The sequence below is a fragment of the Schistocerca nitens genome, chromosome 8 (genome assembly GCF_023898315.1).
Source record: "Schistocerca nitens isolate TAMUIC-IGC-003100 chromosome 8, iqSchNite1.1, whole genome shotgun sequence".
In the NCBI taxonomy this organism is placed as follows: domain Eukaryota; kingdom Metazoa; phylum Arthropoda; class Insecta; order Orthoptera; family Acrididae; genus Schistocerca; species Schistocerca nitens.
This window is the reverse complement of record NC_064621.1, coordinates 499038082-499053270: the sequence shown is the minus strand read 5'-3', so window position 1 is coordinate 499053270 and position 15189 is coordinate 499038082. Positions and strand designations below refer to the sequence as shown.

Genomic DNA, 15189 nt, shown 5'->3' with positions numbered 1-15189 from the left:
GACGCTTGAGCTGACGAATATTTGGAAGCCAAGTAAGCCGAGCATCGAACAGCAATCCCAGAAAACGGTAAGTGTCAACAACCCTGAGCATGGCATCCTGAAGATAAAGCTGAGGGTGGGGATGGACAGTTCGACGCCGACAAAAATGCATAACACAAGTCTTCGCAGGAGAAAATTGAAACCCATGGGCTGGGGCACACGCCTGTGCCTTGCGTATGGCTCCCTGTAACCTACGTTCTGCAACACTAATGGTGGAGGAGCTGAAAAAGATGCAGAAATCGTCAGCATATAACGTGGGTGAGACAGACGACCCTACTGCTGCTGCAAGGCCATTAATGGCCACAAGGAAAAGGGGCACGCTCAATATAGAGCCCTGTGGAACGCCGTTCTCCTGGATATGAAGTGAACTATGGGATGTGCCAATTAAAACGCGGAATGTCCGAACAGATAAAAAATTCTGAATAAAAATGGGGAGAGAGCCCCGGAGACCCTACCCGTGCAACGTAGCGAGAATATGGTGCCGCCACGTCATGTCATATGCTCTGTAGAGGTCGAAAAAGATGGAGACGAGGTGTTGGTGCCTGGAAAAAGCAGTGCGGATTGCAGACTCAAGGAAGACCAAAGTATCGGCGGTGGAACGGCCCTGACGGAAGCCGCTCTGGCACTGAGCCAGAAGACCCCGAGACTCGAGCAGCCAACACAGCCGTCGACTCACCATACGTTCCAGTAGCTTGCACAGAGTATTTGTCAAGCTGATGGGCTGATAGCTATCCACATTAAGCGGGTCCTTACCAGGCTTTAGCACCGGAATGATGGTACTTTCTCGCCACTGCGACGGAAAGACACCATTGCCCCATATGCGGTTGAAGATGGCAAGAACACATCGCTGACAGTCCGGGGACAGGTGATTGAGCATCTGATTGTGGACGCCATCTGGCCCAGAGGCTGTATCAGGGCACTTTGCCAGGGCGCTTTGGAGTTCCCACAAACTAAATGGGGCATTATACACCTCAGGGTGGCAAGAAGCAAAAGAAAGCCGTTTGCCTTCCTCCCGGCGTTTGAGCGCGCGAAACACAGGCGGGTAATTCCCCGACACAGAGGCCCGAACATAGTGCTGTGCGAAATGCTCGGCGATTGCATCAGCATCGGTGGATACCGCCCCATTGATGGTAAGCCCTGGGACATCTGTCGAGTACTGCAATCCAAAGATGCGCCGAATCTCCATCCACACCTGGGAGGGTGAAGTACGGGTACCAATGTTGGAAACGTACCTCTCCCAGCACTCCTGTTTCCGCCGTTTGATAAGCCCCCAGACCTGAGCATGGAGACGTTTGAATAAAATGAAGTTCTCCAGAGACAGGTGCCGCTTATGTCGCTGAAGAGCCCGCCGACATTCTTTAATGGCTTCAGCGACCTCTGGAGACCACCAAGGCACTGACTTTCGCTGGGGGCACCCTAACGAACGAGGAATGGCACGTTCCACAGCGGAAACAATCACTGCAGTCAGTGTCTCAACCGCCACATCGATGGTACCGTGGGGGAGAGATTCAACAGTGGCAGCAGAGGAGAACGTGTCCCAGTTTGCCTTGCTAAATGTCCATCTAGGCAAGCGTTCAAGGGAGCGACGCTGTGGTAGTGAAAGGAAGATGGGGAAAATGGTCACTACCACACAAGTCCTCGTGGACTCTCCAGTGGACCGATGGTACAAGCCCTGGGCTGCACAACGACAGATCTATGGCCGAGAACATGCCATGCGCCACACTGAAATGTGTGGAGGCGCCAGTGTTTAAGAGGCAGAGGTCGAGTTGGGAGATGAGATTCTCGACCTCTCTGCCTCGGCCAGTAACCTTCGTTCCACCCCGCAGGGGATTGTGGGCGTTAAAATCCCCCAGGAGAAGAAAAGGCGTGGGGAGTTGGGCGACAAGTGCAGCCAGTTCGGTCAGGGAGACTGTACCACCTGGAGGGAGATAGACACTGCAGACGGTTATGTCCTGGGTAGTCCTTACGCGGACAGCCACAGCTTCCAATGATGTTTGAAGGGGCACAGGAGCACTATATACAGAGGTAAGGACATACACGCAGGCTCCACCTGACACACTATTGTAAGTGCTACGGTTGCAGTAATAACCCCTGTATCCACCAAGGACAGGGGTCCGCATTGCCGGGAACCAGGTTTCCTGGAGGCCAATGCAGAAAGCAGGCGTCATGCTGAGAAGCTGTCGTAGCTCAGGGAGATGGCTAAAATAACCGCCACAATTCCACTGGAGGATTGTACAAAGCGTGTCCTGTAGGGGCATTAAGGTATTGAAAAAGCAAATTACTTCACAGAGTCACATGCTGCCACCGACTGAGTGACTGACGTCGCAACTGCCATCGTTTCTGAGACGGCGAGATCGAGGTCATCAGGGGACGCAAAGAGCTCGACCTCATCCTCAGAGGCTGAGCTAACAGGAAGTGTTGGTGCGGGAACCACTGGGTCCTTAGGCTTCTTAGAGAGCTTCCTCTTCTCTCTCTTGTCTTTGGGAGGAGGGTTCGCATGCTGGGAGGGCTTTCCTGATGCATTGTCAGGAACAGAGGAAGAGCGTGAAGCCCTTCAACCAGCAGCTGGTGGCTTCCTCAGCCACTGGCTTGTGTCTTGCGAGACACTGGTAAAATCCTTGGAAGGGACTCCCCCAAGGGACCCCTTCTGAACTAGTGAGGCCTGAGGAGGCTGTTGCCTCTCCAGCTGAGCAGCCGGAGGAGGCTGTTGCTTCTCCAGCTGAGGAGCCGGAAGAGGCTTTTGCCTCTCCGGCTGAGCAGCCAGAAGAGGCTTTTGCCTCTCCGGCTGAGTAGCCGGAGGAGGCTGGTGCCTCTCCGGCTGAGAGGTGGGGATGGATGTCCCCAGTTGTTCGGGGTCCACTGCCCCCAAACTGGGTGTTTTGGGAGCAATGGAAGAGAGTGTGGCCCCTACCAGCGGTGGGGCAGGCGTAACTTTACTGTTCTGTGGGCCAACTGAGAAGGGAGTCGTTGCAGGAACTGGTGGCGGCAGAGTTGCAGCAGCATAACTCCTCAACGTAGATGTGGGGTTGAGCCATTCTAGCTTCTTCCTTGCCTCTTGGTAAGTTAAACGGTCCAGGGTCTTAATTTCTTGTATCTTCTGCTCTCTTTGGTAGACTGCACAGTCTGGCGAGCAGGGAGAATGATGCTCCCCACAGTTAACGCAGGTGGGAGGCGGAGCACATGGAGCATTAGGATGTGAAGGTCATCCACAATCACAACACGTGGGGCTGGCAGTGCATCTGGAGGACATATGTCCGAACTTCCAGCACTGGAAGTATCGCATAGGGGGCGGGACATAGGGCTTGACATCGCACCGGTAGATCATGACCTTGACCTTCTCGGGCAAGCAGTCACCCTGAAAGGCCAGGATGAAGGCATCGGTAGCGACCCTATTATCCTTGGGCCCCCTAAAGACACGACGGACAAAGTGCACACCTCGTCGTGCCCGGTTCTCCCGTAGCTCGTCATCAGACTGTAGCAGAAGATCTTTATGAAAGATAATCCCCTGGACCAAATTTAAGGACTTATGGGGAGTGACGTTAACGGGGATTCACCGAGCTTCTCACAGGCGAGTAACACCCGTGACTGTGAAGATGAAACTGCTTGTATCAAAATAGCCCCGCTCCTCATTTTGGAAACAGATGCCAGTTCCCCAAACTTATCTTCAAGATGGTGAACAAAGAAGAGAGGCTTAGTCCCCAAAAACGAATCCCCATCGGTTCTGCTGCACACAAGGTATCGCGGTGAATATGGCTCCTGTCTGTCCGCAGCCCTACGTTCCTCCCATGGCGTGGCTAGGGAAGGGAACAATTTGGGGTTATATGTCACAGCATTAAATTCTGTCTTACCGCGCTTAGAGACGTTGGCGGTCGTGCGACCACCGGATTGAGACTTCACCCGCTTCATTGCGGGGCATCCGCCCCGATGCCACCCACTCCGACCAGGGGCTCTCCCCACGGGCGCCGCCCAGCCACAGCAAAGACCACCTGGCAGGATGGCCGTTGCCGGGAGTCCTGATGCCCCAGAGAGATGAGCATCGACTCCTTGGCTTACGTGGGGAGGTGTCAGCTCAGGCATCGGCAGTACGATCCCTGTGTTGTCAGGGGGCTACAACCTAGAGGGTACATGACGACCCCACCACAACGGGCTGGCTACCGTGCTGGATTTTGTGTGCCATGGGTAGTCCATAGTGATCATGGGTGCAGATGGTGACGCACTAAGGGCGTAACTTACACAATCCATCAGGTGTGTAAGCCCAAAATGAGGGATGGAGGGTGCAGTGACGACGCCAAGACGATAAAGAGTGCCAAGGTCTTAGGGCACAGAGGACTCATGGTGCACCACGTAAGGTGTCCTTCCCAAAAGGCTCGTACTTCTGTTGAATTTGGAAAAAATGGAGGTCAAACCCCGATGGGGACCATCACATTAAAGGCCGAAACAGTTGAGACTCCTTTTAGTCGCCTCTTACGACAGGCAGGAATACCGCAGGCCTATTCTAACCCCCGAACCCGCAGGGGGTTTAATTTGGCAAGAAAGAGTTGCAGTGGTGAAGGTAGAAAGTACTTCATGATGCAGAAATCAACATGGCCCCATACAAGTTAACAGTGGAAATGAATTCAGCAATGGAAAGTCAGGATGCATTAACCTGGACGGGAAGTTCATGGGAGTAAACAAACAAACACAGCAACATGTCACAGATGCATAAGTCAACCCAGAATTCCAACAGAAAACTACACAATGATACAGCTGTCTGTAACATCAGGAGAACATGCAGATCTACAGAACACTAGGGCAGAAGCTAACAGGCAATTAGGGCCACATGAATTTGCAGTTTTCAGAGAAGTGAAAAAGATTTTGCAAAGATTTGAAAAATATCCATGAAGAAACAAATGTTTGTGCAATAGAATCACCCAATGTAAGAAGCAATAAACAATGCATGTCAGGGTATCACATATTAGGTAACCAAAGTGTGGAAAGCCAGCAAAAGGAAAGTGACCATATCTCAACAGAATGACGATAAGCCCGAGCAAGATTCAGAGAAATATCACCACAAGTGTAGGTCAAGTTGACAAGGCTTCTGCACAGATTACTGGTGTGCAAGATCAGGTGTTAAGGCACATACAACAGGAGACCGCTGTGATAAACAATATAACAGGAAAGAAGTAACAGTAACACTGTAAACACACATTTCCCTCTAGCTGCACTAACAATGGACAGTCTATTGCAGATATAGGGGTGCACATCTAATGTACAAAATATGAAATATTCAGCCAGTTTACTGACTGCACAACCTAGCACCATCACCTAATGTAGCATCCTGTCTCTGGTCAGTCACAATATTATCGTTATAACGTACCCCATTGATGTTCCTCTAGTTGGTGGATTTAATCCTGTCATGTTCTGTTAACTGCAAATGCTGCACTCAAGTATGTTTATTTTTGTAATTAATAAATGTAAAAAACATCCATCAAGTTCACAATGAGGAGCAAAATAAAATTAAACACTACAAATCTGTATTGCTCTCAGGTGTCCAGCCATTGCTGTTACATCATATTTCAACAGTGTATCTTGCCTTTGTGTTCAGGTGGTAACTGCAGAATGAACATCTTTATTACGTTGGGTTGGGTTGTTTGGGGGAAGAGACCAAACAGCGAGGTCATCAGTCTCATCGGATTAGGTAAGGACGGGGAAGGAAGTCAGCCGTGCCCTTTCAAAGGAACCATCCCGGCATTTGCCTGGAGCGATTTAGGGAAATCATGGAAAACCTAAATCAGGATGGCCGGACGCAGGATTGAACCATCGTCCTCCCGAATGCGAGTCCAGTGTGCTAACCACTGCGCCACCTCGCTCGGTTTTTATTACATTGTGCCTCTTTTATAGTCTTATTGCTCCCCACCCCTTCTCTCACTACCTAGTCACATGCCTTGTCACGTGGAGTAGTGGGAGGACACGATCCTGAATGCTGGCTGTGAAATCCAGTTGCTTGGTGTTTCTTTATTGAAGAGTAAAGGCACTGTCTCTATTTATCAGGCTGTTGGCTAGTTGTATTTCAACTGCCCCCTTTAAAACACAATTAAAAAATGACAAGGTTTGTATTAGCATTGGAATCTTTTTGATTAGGCACATGATTATACGGTAGGACTTTTCAGCTAACAACACACAACTTAGTTTACCTGTTGATATAATATTCAAGACATTTTTAAAATTCGATTGGTCACATCTAACTGGTAATGTACAGTAATAAAAGGCTTCAACTGCAGATAGATAAAATCAGTATCATGAGACTACTGGAAGAAGAGGGTAGAAATAGCTTACAAAAACATTTCAGTAGTTACATTATTCTTGTAACTCATATTTTCCCTGTCATATTTTCTTAATTGCCATAAATCTTATGGCATGATTCTTTCTCATCAGAAATTGTGATCTTTAAGGAAACATCTGAGAAATTTATAGTACAAAGTTTAATATCTCGATATCTTCTCTATCCATAACTTTTATTTTTAAATCATTTTAATGTAAGTATTACTGATGTGTAGGAATAAACCGACACTGTATATGATTCAAAAGGATACTCATCTGGAGGTCGCACATCCACAACAACAACTTTTGATTTTGAAAATTTGTTTTGCTTTATGTCCATTAGCTCTAATAAATTGGCTGCACTTATACGAGGACAGAACTCTTTCTGCAGCTCAGATAATGGAATTGGGCTCATCTCCTGCAACAAATTAAGCAATTTAATTTAGTTAGTTATTTGTATGTTCCATGGATCACAATTGTGATAGCTTGCAGTGATATGGAATGAGTCAGTTTTACACATATAGTAAATCTTCTCAGTGGAAAATGTGGATGGCAACATGGGTGCTGACCATTTACATGATTTCTTAAGGCTTTTTCCCCAGTGTGGAACTGAGGGTAAGTTATCTCTTTAGTAGTTACATGGAATATCATTATACAAGATGAAAGTTATAGTGATTATGACTATATACTCTATTTTATTTATATCTACATAGTGCATGCCTAATGTCATGGCTGCAAGCAATTGACACAAATTATTTACAGAAGAATAGAAATATTGGTATAAGCTGGCCTCAGGAAAGATCAGTCTGGGTTCTGGAGAAATGTAATAACACACAATGCTATGACTTATCTTAGAAGATACACTGAAGTAAGGTAAACCTGTATTTACAACATCTATAACTTTCAACAATGTTGATTGGAATACTCTCTTTGAAATTTTGAAGGTAATACAGGTAAAATACAGGGAGCAAATGGTTACAAACAACTTTTACAGAAAACTAACAGAAGTTGTAAGAATTGAAGGGCATCAAAGGAAAGCAGTGATTGAGAAGCAAGTGATTGGGGTTGTTTGGGGGAAGAGACCAAACAGCGAGGTCATCGGTCTCATCGGATTAGGGACGGACGGGGAAGGAAGTCGGCCGTGCCCTTTCAAAGGATCCATCCCAGCATTTGCCTGGAGCGATTTAGGGAAATCACGGAAAACCTAAATCAGGATGGCCGGACATGGGATTGAACCGTCGTCCTCCCGAATGCGAGTCCAGTGTGCTAACCACTGCGCTACCTCGCTCGGTGAGAAGCAAGTGAGTGACAGTTTGTAGTCTATTGCCTACAATATTCAATCTGTTCATTGAGCATGCAGTGAATGAAACACAAGAAAAATTCGGAGAATGAGTTAAAGTTTGGGGAGAAGAAATAAAATCTTTATGGTTTGCTGATGGCATTGTACATCTGTCAGAAGGAGCAAAGGACTTTGGAGTAGACGTGAATGGAAAGGACAGTGTCTTGAAGGATGGTTTAGTATCTACAAAGGTGTGACAACGCCACTTCACTACACGTACAATGTGGATACTTCATGAGTTGACAGTGGCTCGATAATATCCAAACACAATCCCTTAAGAGAGAAATGAACTCAGTGTGATCTATGCGATGCGGAGTGTCAAACCCATGTAGACACGAGCATGGGAAGAACCCAGAGTGAGGCTGGTGCAGAGGACCAATGGCTAAGCCTCAGCACAACACATGACACAATACGCTAGGTGAGGACCGGGCCTGTCTAAATCCAAGTTAGCACTGGTCTGCCCAGCCTACTGTTGCCTGTGGGTAAACACCTGTACCAGCAGGTCTGCCCATACTGTGTGTTGTGTGTGCCCTCCATGGCAGGTTTCTGCACTATCCCACTGTGCTGGGTAGCCAGCTCTTCTGTCTCCATCGTGATGTCCGCTGGTGGGGACACTAAAGAAGGACATAAGATGAACATCAAAAAAGTGCAACAAGGTGAAACAATGCAGTTGAATTAAATTGAACTGAATGAGGTGATGCTGAGGGAATTAGATTAGGAAATGAGACACTGAAAGTAAAGTTTTGCTGTTTGGGATACAAAGTAGCTGATGATGGTCACAGTAGGGAGTATGTAAAATGTAAAGTGGCAATGGCAAGAAAAGTATTTCTGAAGGGGAGAAATTGCAAAATCAAGTACAAATTTCAGTGTTAGGAAATCTTTCTGAAGGTATTTGTCTGGAATATGAAACTGAAAACAAACAACAAGCATTCTGGAAACAACAAGCAATTCAGACAAAAAGCGAACAGAAACTTTTGAAATGTGGAGCTACAAAAGAATGCTGAAGGTAAGATGGGTAGGTCATGTAACTAATGATGAAGTACTCAATGGAGACGGGGAGAAAAGATATTTGCAGCATACTTGACTAACCGAAGAGATTTGATAGGACATGTACTGAGACATCAAGGAACCATCAGTTAGTATTGGAGTGGAGTGTGGGGGTTAAAATTATAGAGGGAGACCAAGTGACAAATGTGGTAGCTGGGTTCAAATAGATGTAGGTTGCATTCATTATTAGGAGATGAAGCAGTTTGCGCAGGATAAAATAGCATTGAGAGCTGAATCTAACCAGTCTTCCGATTGAAGATACAACAACAGCATATTCACATGTCTAACACACAATCAGATGTACCATGGTATTATCAGTTCAACTCCTTAACTAATAAAAATAATACAAATGCTAAGTTTATGTGCAGAATTATTAGTATCTCTGAACTACAATGAGTATTCCTTACAGTATGTGCAGACCTGAAGTCATTTTATGAGCAACTAAGAAATTCACTCTGATTCATATTTAATATGCTTGACAGGTTTGGTATTCCTATCTTCAGCTCAGCATGCGTAACAATAAGAGACACTGATTTGGGCAATTCTATGAAGCAAGATGGGTGAATTTCCATTATGTGTAGTGTCACCGAACATAACATTGTTATGGCGTGATTATCAGATTTTGTCACTAGTTTTCTAGTATACTCAACATTACACGAGAATGAGTTCAAGACTTGGTAGTCAGAGGTAATAGAAAAACTTTCTGATACCAGCAATCCATGCGTGTGAGTATGTACCTATATTTGTGACAAGGAAAGTGTAAATTGGAAAGTCTGTGGATAGCAGTTTTAAATAATCCAGAAAGTAAGAGGCTTCAGTAACACTAAAATTTCTGGGTAATAAGATGGTGCTGTGAGACTGATTACGTTTTTAGTGAAAAGCTTAAATCTGGGAATTATGGAGTGGCTCATCACATAGAAATCCCTATGTAGGCTACCAGGAATGTGTGCTTCATAGCTAAGAAATATTTCCTACTATCCAATTGACTAGATATATTCATAGTTCTGTGTCACAATTTCGAAACACCTACCTAGTGATCTGCTATCTAGTATTGCCAACTTTGATTATGCTCATTTTCTCACACCTCTTCCCTCCAGTATAACCTCTTATTTTCTGTTACTACATGAAAATGAATGTATTTTGATGCAGTTAATACAAACAATAAGAAATTATTAAGAGTATCAATTTAACTTATAGTGTGCATCATACGTGATGTTACAGAAGAATAGCTTTATGTGCCATCTGTACAAGAAGTTATAAGAAAGATTGTAAAATTATTCTCAGTTTTTCTTACCAGATCAGGGTTCACATTTGTTTCAGTTTTTACTGGCAACTCGTGCTGTCTGTAGGTAACACTACGGGGCGTGTTGCAATACATCTCAATTGAATCATTAACACAACGTTCCATGTCTATTTCTGAAAATATGTAATCAGTGTCATGAGTCACTCAATTGGATGTTTTTAGAATTGACAAATATGGTGAGCAAGAATCAAAAATAACAAACCAAGAATGATGTATACTTCCTACTGAATTAAGATAAATTATGTTTCTGCATACAGAAGTAATGCACAAAAAAATTATGTGCTTTCTTATATTTACTCTGTACCTGGTAAGTCAGAGAACAACAGAATACATTCATTGAAGCCTGAAGTTAGTAATGTATCTCTCAGTTGCTTCAATATTGCTAAGCCCACAAAAAGTGGAAAAGAAGCATCTCCAAGCAGCAGTTTGTCCCAGAGGTGAAGGATTTTGTGCAATGGAAATACATCTGTAGGAAATCAAACAAAAACATTGTATCATTTTATAAACTATTTTTTCATTACTATCATAAGATTAAGGCCACTTACGTGAAAACATTGTGAGAAACCATGGTATTGCAAATAATTCAGGTATGAATGATATACCAGCAAGATGATTTGCAAGGTCCGGATCGTGGAATGCTATTAGATGGGAAAATTTTGCAAGATATTCCTGTATTACTGCTGAATTATCTTTCAGAAAGAAATTGTGCAGATATTTTGGTATAAATGCTGAGAGACAAGCATAAGCTTGAGCTGCAAAAGTTAAAAATATCTATGTTATATCAAACAATGGAAACTCCAGGCTAGAATATCAAGAACGTAACAAAAGATAGATTGCTACTTACCATAAAGACAACACATTAATGTGCAGAAAGCCACAATCAAAAGACACTTACATATAAGCTTACAGTCACAGCCACAACCTTATATCACACATTTTATGGTCCAAAACAGTCTAATTTTCTATAAATAAATTAATATTTGTTCATTAACTGAAACAAATCTATGACTCACAATGTAGCTATCAAAAAGTTAAAATTACCTTCATTATTAAAATTGAGATACAAGAAAGGTGCACAAAGAGAATCCAATCCCTGCCAATAGACATACTGTGGGTGACTTACCACCCAAGCTTTCAATATACGCTTGAATTTCTTATGACCCTCCATTGAGGACAGTAGTTCATCATACTGGTGGCAGCGTGGAATATCCACTTCGATCTGTGAAATTGAGTGCACCAGCTATATTACACTGTTATGAGGTGTACACATTCACAAAAAGACAGAGATTTGAGAAGTTGATACAAGACCTTGTTCATTAGCTAACTACCTATGTACATTAAACTTTAAGTTTAATCTGAGGAATGTATAGTAAGCAAAATGTGCTATATGAAAACAAAATCTAAAATGATTATCATCATATTTTTAACGATGAACGTACCTGTCTGTCTGTATGCGTAGGCGTTTCCTTATCAATTGCCGTGTAACGGCCCTGAATATCACCTACGACTTCCAACACAGCAGCCCACATATCACCACGGAACAGAGGTGGAATATCTTTGCGAGCTTCCTTAATAAGCGCAGCTTTCTTATATGGGTACCCCTGTCATGTGACACTTTATGTACTACAATATGTAAAAACACACAAAAACTGCAGTAAATACATTATTAAATCACTAAAAATATTACTCACTTCAAGTAACCTATCACACAAAAGTATCCGATGAAGCTGGTACTCTGTGTCTCGTTCTCGGATAACAAGTGGTAAATTGGCAGCATCTGGCTGTGGATCTTCACCAATAATGTCAGACCTACAAAACATGTAGAAGAGTATTTTTATTGTGCAATAAAGTGATAACCTGGTTGTCTAGAAAGTAATAGCTCCCTGACCCATGCATATTTTTTTTTTTTTTAATAAACACAGAACAATTACACAGCAATCACTTAATTTGGTGTTCTGTATTAATGCTATAATCTGCAAAGTAAGTATCAGTATCCCATAACAAGCATCATTTGTTTACTATAAACTGGAGCTACACTTAGAATGCACCAAACTCCAACACACTTACCCTACAGAGAAATGTAAGTTCGCAGTAACAGTAAGCTAACATTTACAGTGACAGTAATAGTGTCATTAGTTGGAATATTGTGTTTCTGCAAAGTGTTGATTAATGGAAGAGAGACGGAATATTCAAGGTGTTTGTTTGCATTGTCGTAAGTTTGCTTGGTCAGTGCAAAAGCACCACAGAAATGTTCAACAAATTTCAATGGGAGACACTACAGGAAAGTCAACACATGTCATGTAAAACTTTACTCTCATTATTCCAAGAGCTCACACAAGATGAGAGAGATATTACTTCCTCCCACTTAAATCATGCTAAATAATTACAAAGGAAATTAGAGAAATTCAGGCATATACAAAAGATATCAACAATGCTGCATCATTTGTGAATGGAACAGGAAGGAGAAAAAAATATTTTTATACACTTTGTACCCTTCATGACATTATATGGCTACTTGTAGAGTAATGATGTGGATGTGGATATGGATATGTCCATATAAAAAAAATGTGGCAGGCCTAAGATCAAATACACACAACTTTCCTGACAGCTACTCAATAACTAACTCTTCACATAACATCAATTCCGCGCAATCTGGTAAAAAAAGCTTCTGCAAAGAACCATACAAATGTTCACTTGGTTCCTCCTTTCATGCTGTATGACCGGCCCCAACTGAACAGCCCTTTCAGGAAGATTAGCTGCTTTGGGCAGCTACACTGTTCAACACAGGTTTGTATCCTGTTGATACTATTGGCAAGTGGGACTTCCCAAGGCATAGCCTACATCTCAGGAGGAAATGGAAGCGTAAATTGGCTGGGACGATGGCAAAATCTTTGAGTGTGTGAGAGGGATGGGTAGGGGGCACTGAAACTCATGGGTACCACTGTTTCAGGCTAATATCAGTGTCTAATGATTCAATGAATGAAATTAAGCATAATGAGAAGCTCAGACAGGCAAGAATATCACGGGATTAAAAAGCAGAGTTTATGAGCTTCTTGTTTGTTTAAAAGTTTTAGAAACTGAGGGTGGAAATAATGTACTATGCCTGTACATCAATAGTTACAGATATGGAAAAGGTAAATGTGTGTGGATATAAGTTTTCAGCACATGGAAGTATATACTCTTTCCAGAGAGGAAGAGTTTCCATTTGTGTTAAAATCTATCATAGTTTGAAAAATTTAGAAACTAAAAAGTTTTGTATAGAGCCTACATACAGAAGCATCCACCTGTGAGCTTCAGCTAAATAATGGTACTTTTATAATTGCAGCTGTGTATAAGTCCCCATTGGCAATTTTTCAACTCTTTGAAAAAATTAGATTCTTCGTAGTGCTATCTGTCAGAAAGAAGGAAGCAGATTATTGTTTGTGGGGATTTTGGTGTAGATATTTTGAAAGAGTCAGACAGAAGCAATGACCTTGAAGTATTATTTGGTTCTTTCAATTTGAAGTCAGTTAGTGCTTATCCTATTTGGGTAGAGCAGAAAAGCAATGCATAGATAGATAATATTATTATAGACCAAGATAAATTTTAACAAATGAAAACCTTCCCTGTTAAGAATGGTCTTTCTGATCACAATACACAGCTTCATAAAGTAATGCAAAATAGTCCTCCAGACTAGTGTGTTCAGTTAACAATTTAACAACCACAAATTTTAGGGAAAGTCCACATCAGTTAGACTGGGATGAGATGTACAGGGAACCTGACGGAAATTTAAAATTTAAACTGCTTCATGATACCTTTGAGAGTATATGAAAAAAATAAAATTATAAACAGCCGACCAGTTGCAATGGATCAAGGATTCTTTCAGAAATATGAGAACAACGACTGGTACTTACAATTTTACATTAGTAAGGACTAACGTACCATCGCCGTTTTTACAAATGTCGGCATAGATCCATTTGTCAAAAATGAAATATAGCCCTAGAATTAGGGTTTGTCACGTAAATATAAATTAGTACATGGATCTTGCAAAGCTCACAACCGACTGAGTGTAATCGGCGTTACTCTGAGGCCAGGGCAGGTGGCGCTCATGGCGAGAACCATGTGCCAATTGGCATACAAAGGCAACGTGTAAATTATCAGTATTAATAATATTATTATATCAGTATTAATAATATTGTTCAAAGTAATACAGAGCAAACAACAGCACAGGAAGACTTAATTAATTATTCTAAACAGAAAATTTCACTTTCTAGAATGTTTCAGTGAACTTTGCAAATCCCTTTTCGCATTAAATTGCTCTTCTACAAAACAGTACCAATAATTCTGCTACTGCCCAATTACAGAACTGGTGGCTACATAAACTTACTTCACTGCCTTTGTCCCTTTCAATTTTTGTCTTTTACATTAATATCTAAAATTGAAGAGCTCAGTATTCTAACAATTTGTAATCATGTAATGTGGACATCTATAAATAGGTGTCACACAAAATCCAGTCTGTCTGTCAGGAGTTACCACTCATTATGCAAACAATCTGTGTTTCACCATGTGCTGTTCAGACAAGTCTGTGTCAGCTAGTCAAAACTGAACATATATGTGTGAATATGGGTCAGTCAGTCAGCGACTTTTAGTTATGTTGTGAAGTTGTTATGCTTTTTATCTCTGTTGCCACTTGAAAAATACACATCTATAAGTGATGTAACAGTGAGGTGCTGATGTGTGACGTATCAGCTATCCTAATGACCAACTACAAGTGCAATCAACGAAAGAAGTGAATTTGACTGTGTTGTGATATTAAATTAATACTTACATTAAATTACTATTGATTAGCTAATGAAGATTTCTGAAAGTGAACTTCCACAAGACTCACAAGACACTGTAACAAGTCGGTAACTTTTAGGTGGGAGGGGCATTGGGGAGGGAGGGTGGAAGGGAGGGGGGGATGGGGGGATGGAGGGAGGGAGGGAGGGAGGGAGGAGAGAGTGTGTGTGTGTGTGTGTGTGTGTGTGTGTGTGTGTGTGTGTGTGTGTGTGAGAGAGAGAGAGAGAGAGAGAGAGAGAGAGAGAGAGAGAGATGCCTTTTTCTTTCATAAACAATGTACAGTAGTTTTTTTTCTTTTACAATATCTATTTGTCAAATGACTCTGGCAAACATGGAAGTGTAC

The 15189-nt window shown here is 42.5% G+C and overlaps 1 protein-coding gene across 2 annotated transcripts in view; it reads right to left on the bottom strand.

The window, feature by feature from the left end:
* Window positions 1-15189, bottom strand: part of LOC126199082 (TBC domain-containing protein kinase-like protein) — a 74191-nt gene that overhangs the window by 25723 nt on the left and 33279 nt on the right. For both annotated transcript variants that reach the window (XM_049935819.1, XM_049935821.1), the window contains exons 7-13: window positions 11720-11837; window positions 11468-11629; window positions 11070-11247; window positions 10574-10780; window positions 10333-10494; window positions 10020-10141; window positions 6612-6757 (exon numbers count right to left, since the gene is read on the bottom strand). In XM_049935819.1, the coding sequence (XP_049791776.1) occupies window positions 6612-6757; window positions 10020-10141; window positions 10333-10494; window positions 10574-10780; window positions 11070-11247; window positions 11468-11629; window positions 11720-11837 (1095 nt within the window). The remainder of the gene's footprint in view (window positions 1-6611; window positions 6758-10019; window positions 10142-10332; window positions 10495-10573; window positions 10781-11069; window positions 11248-11467; window positions 11630-11719; window positions 11838-15189) is intronic.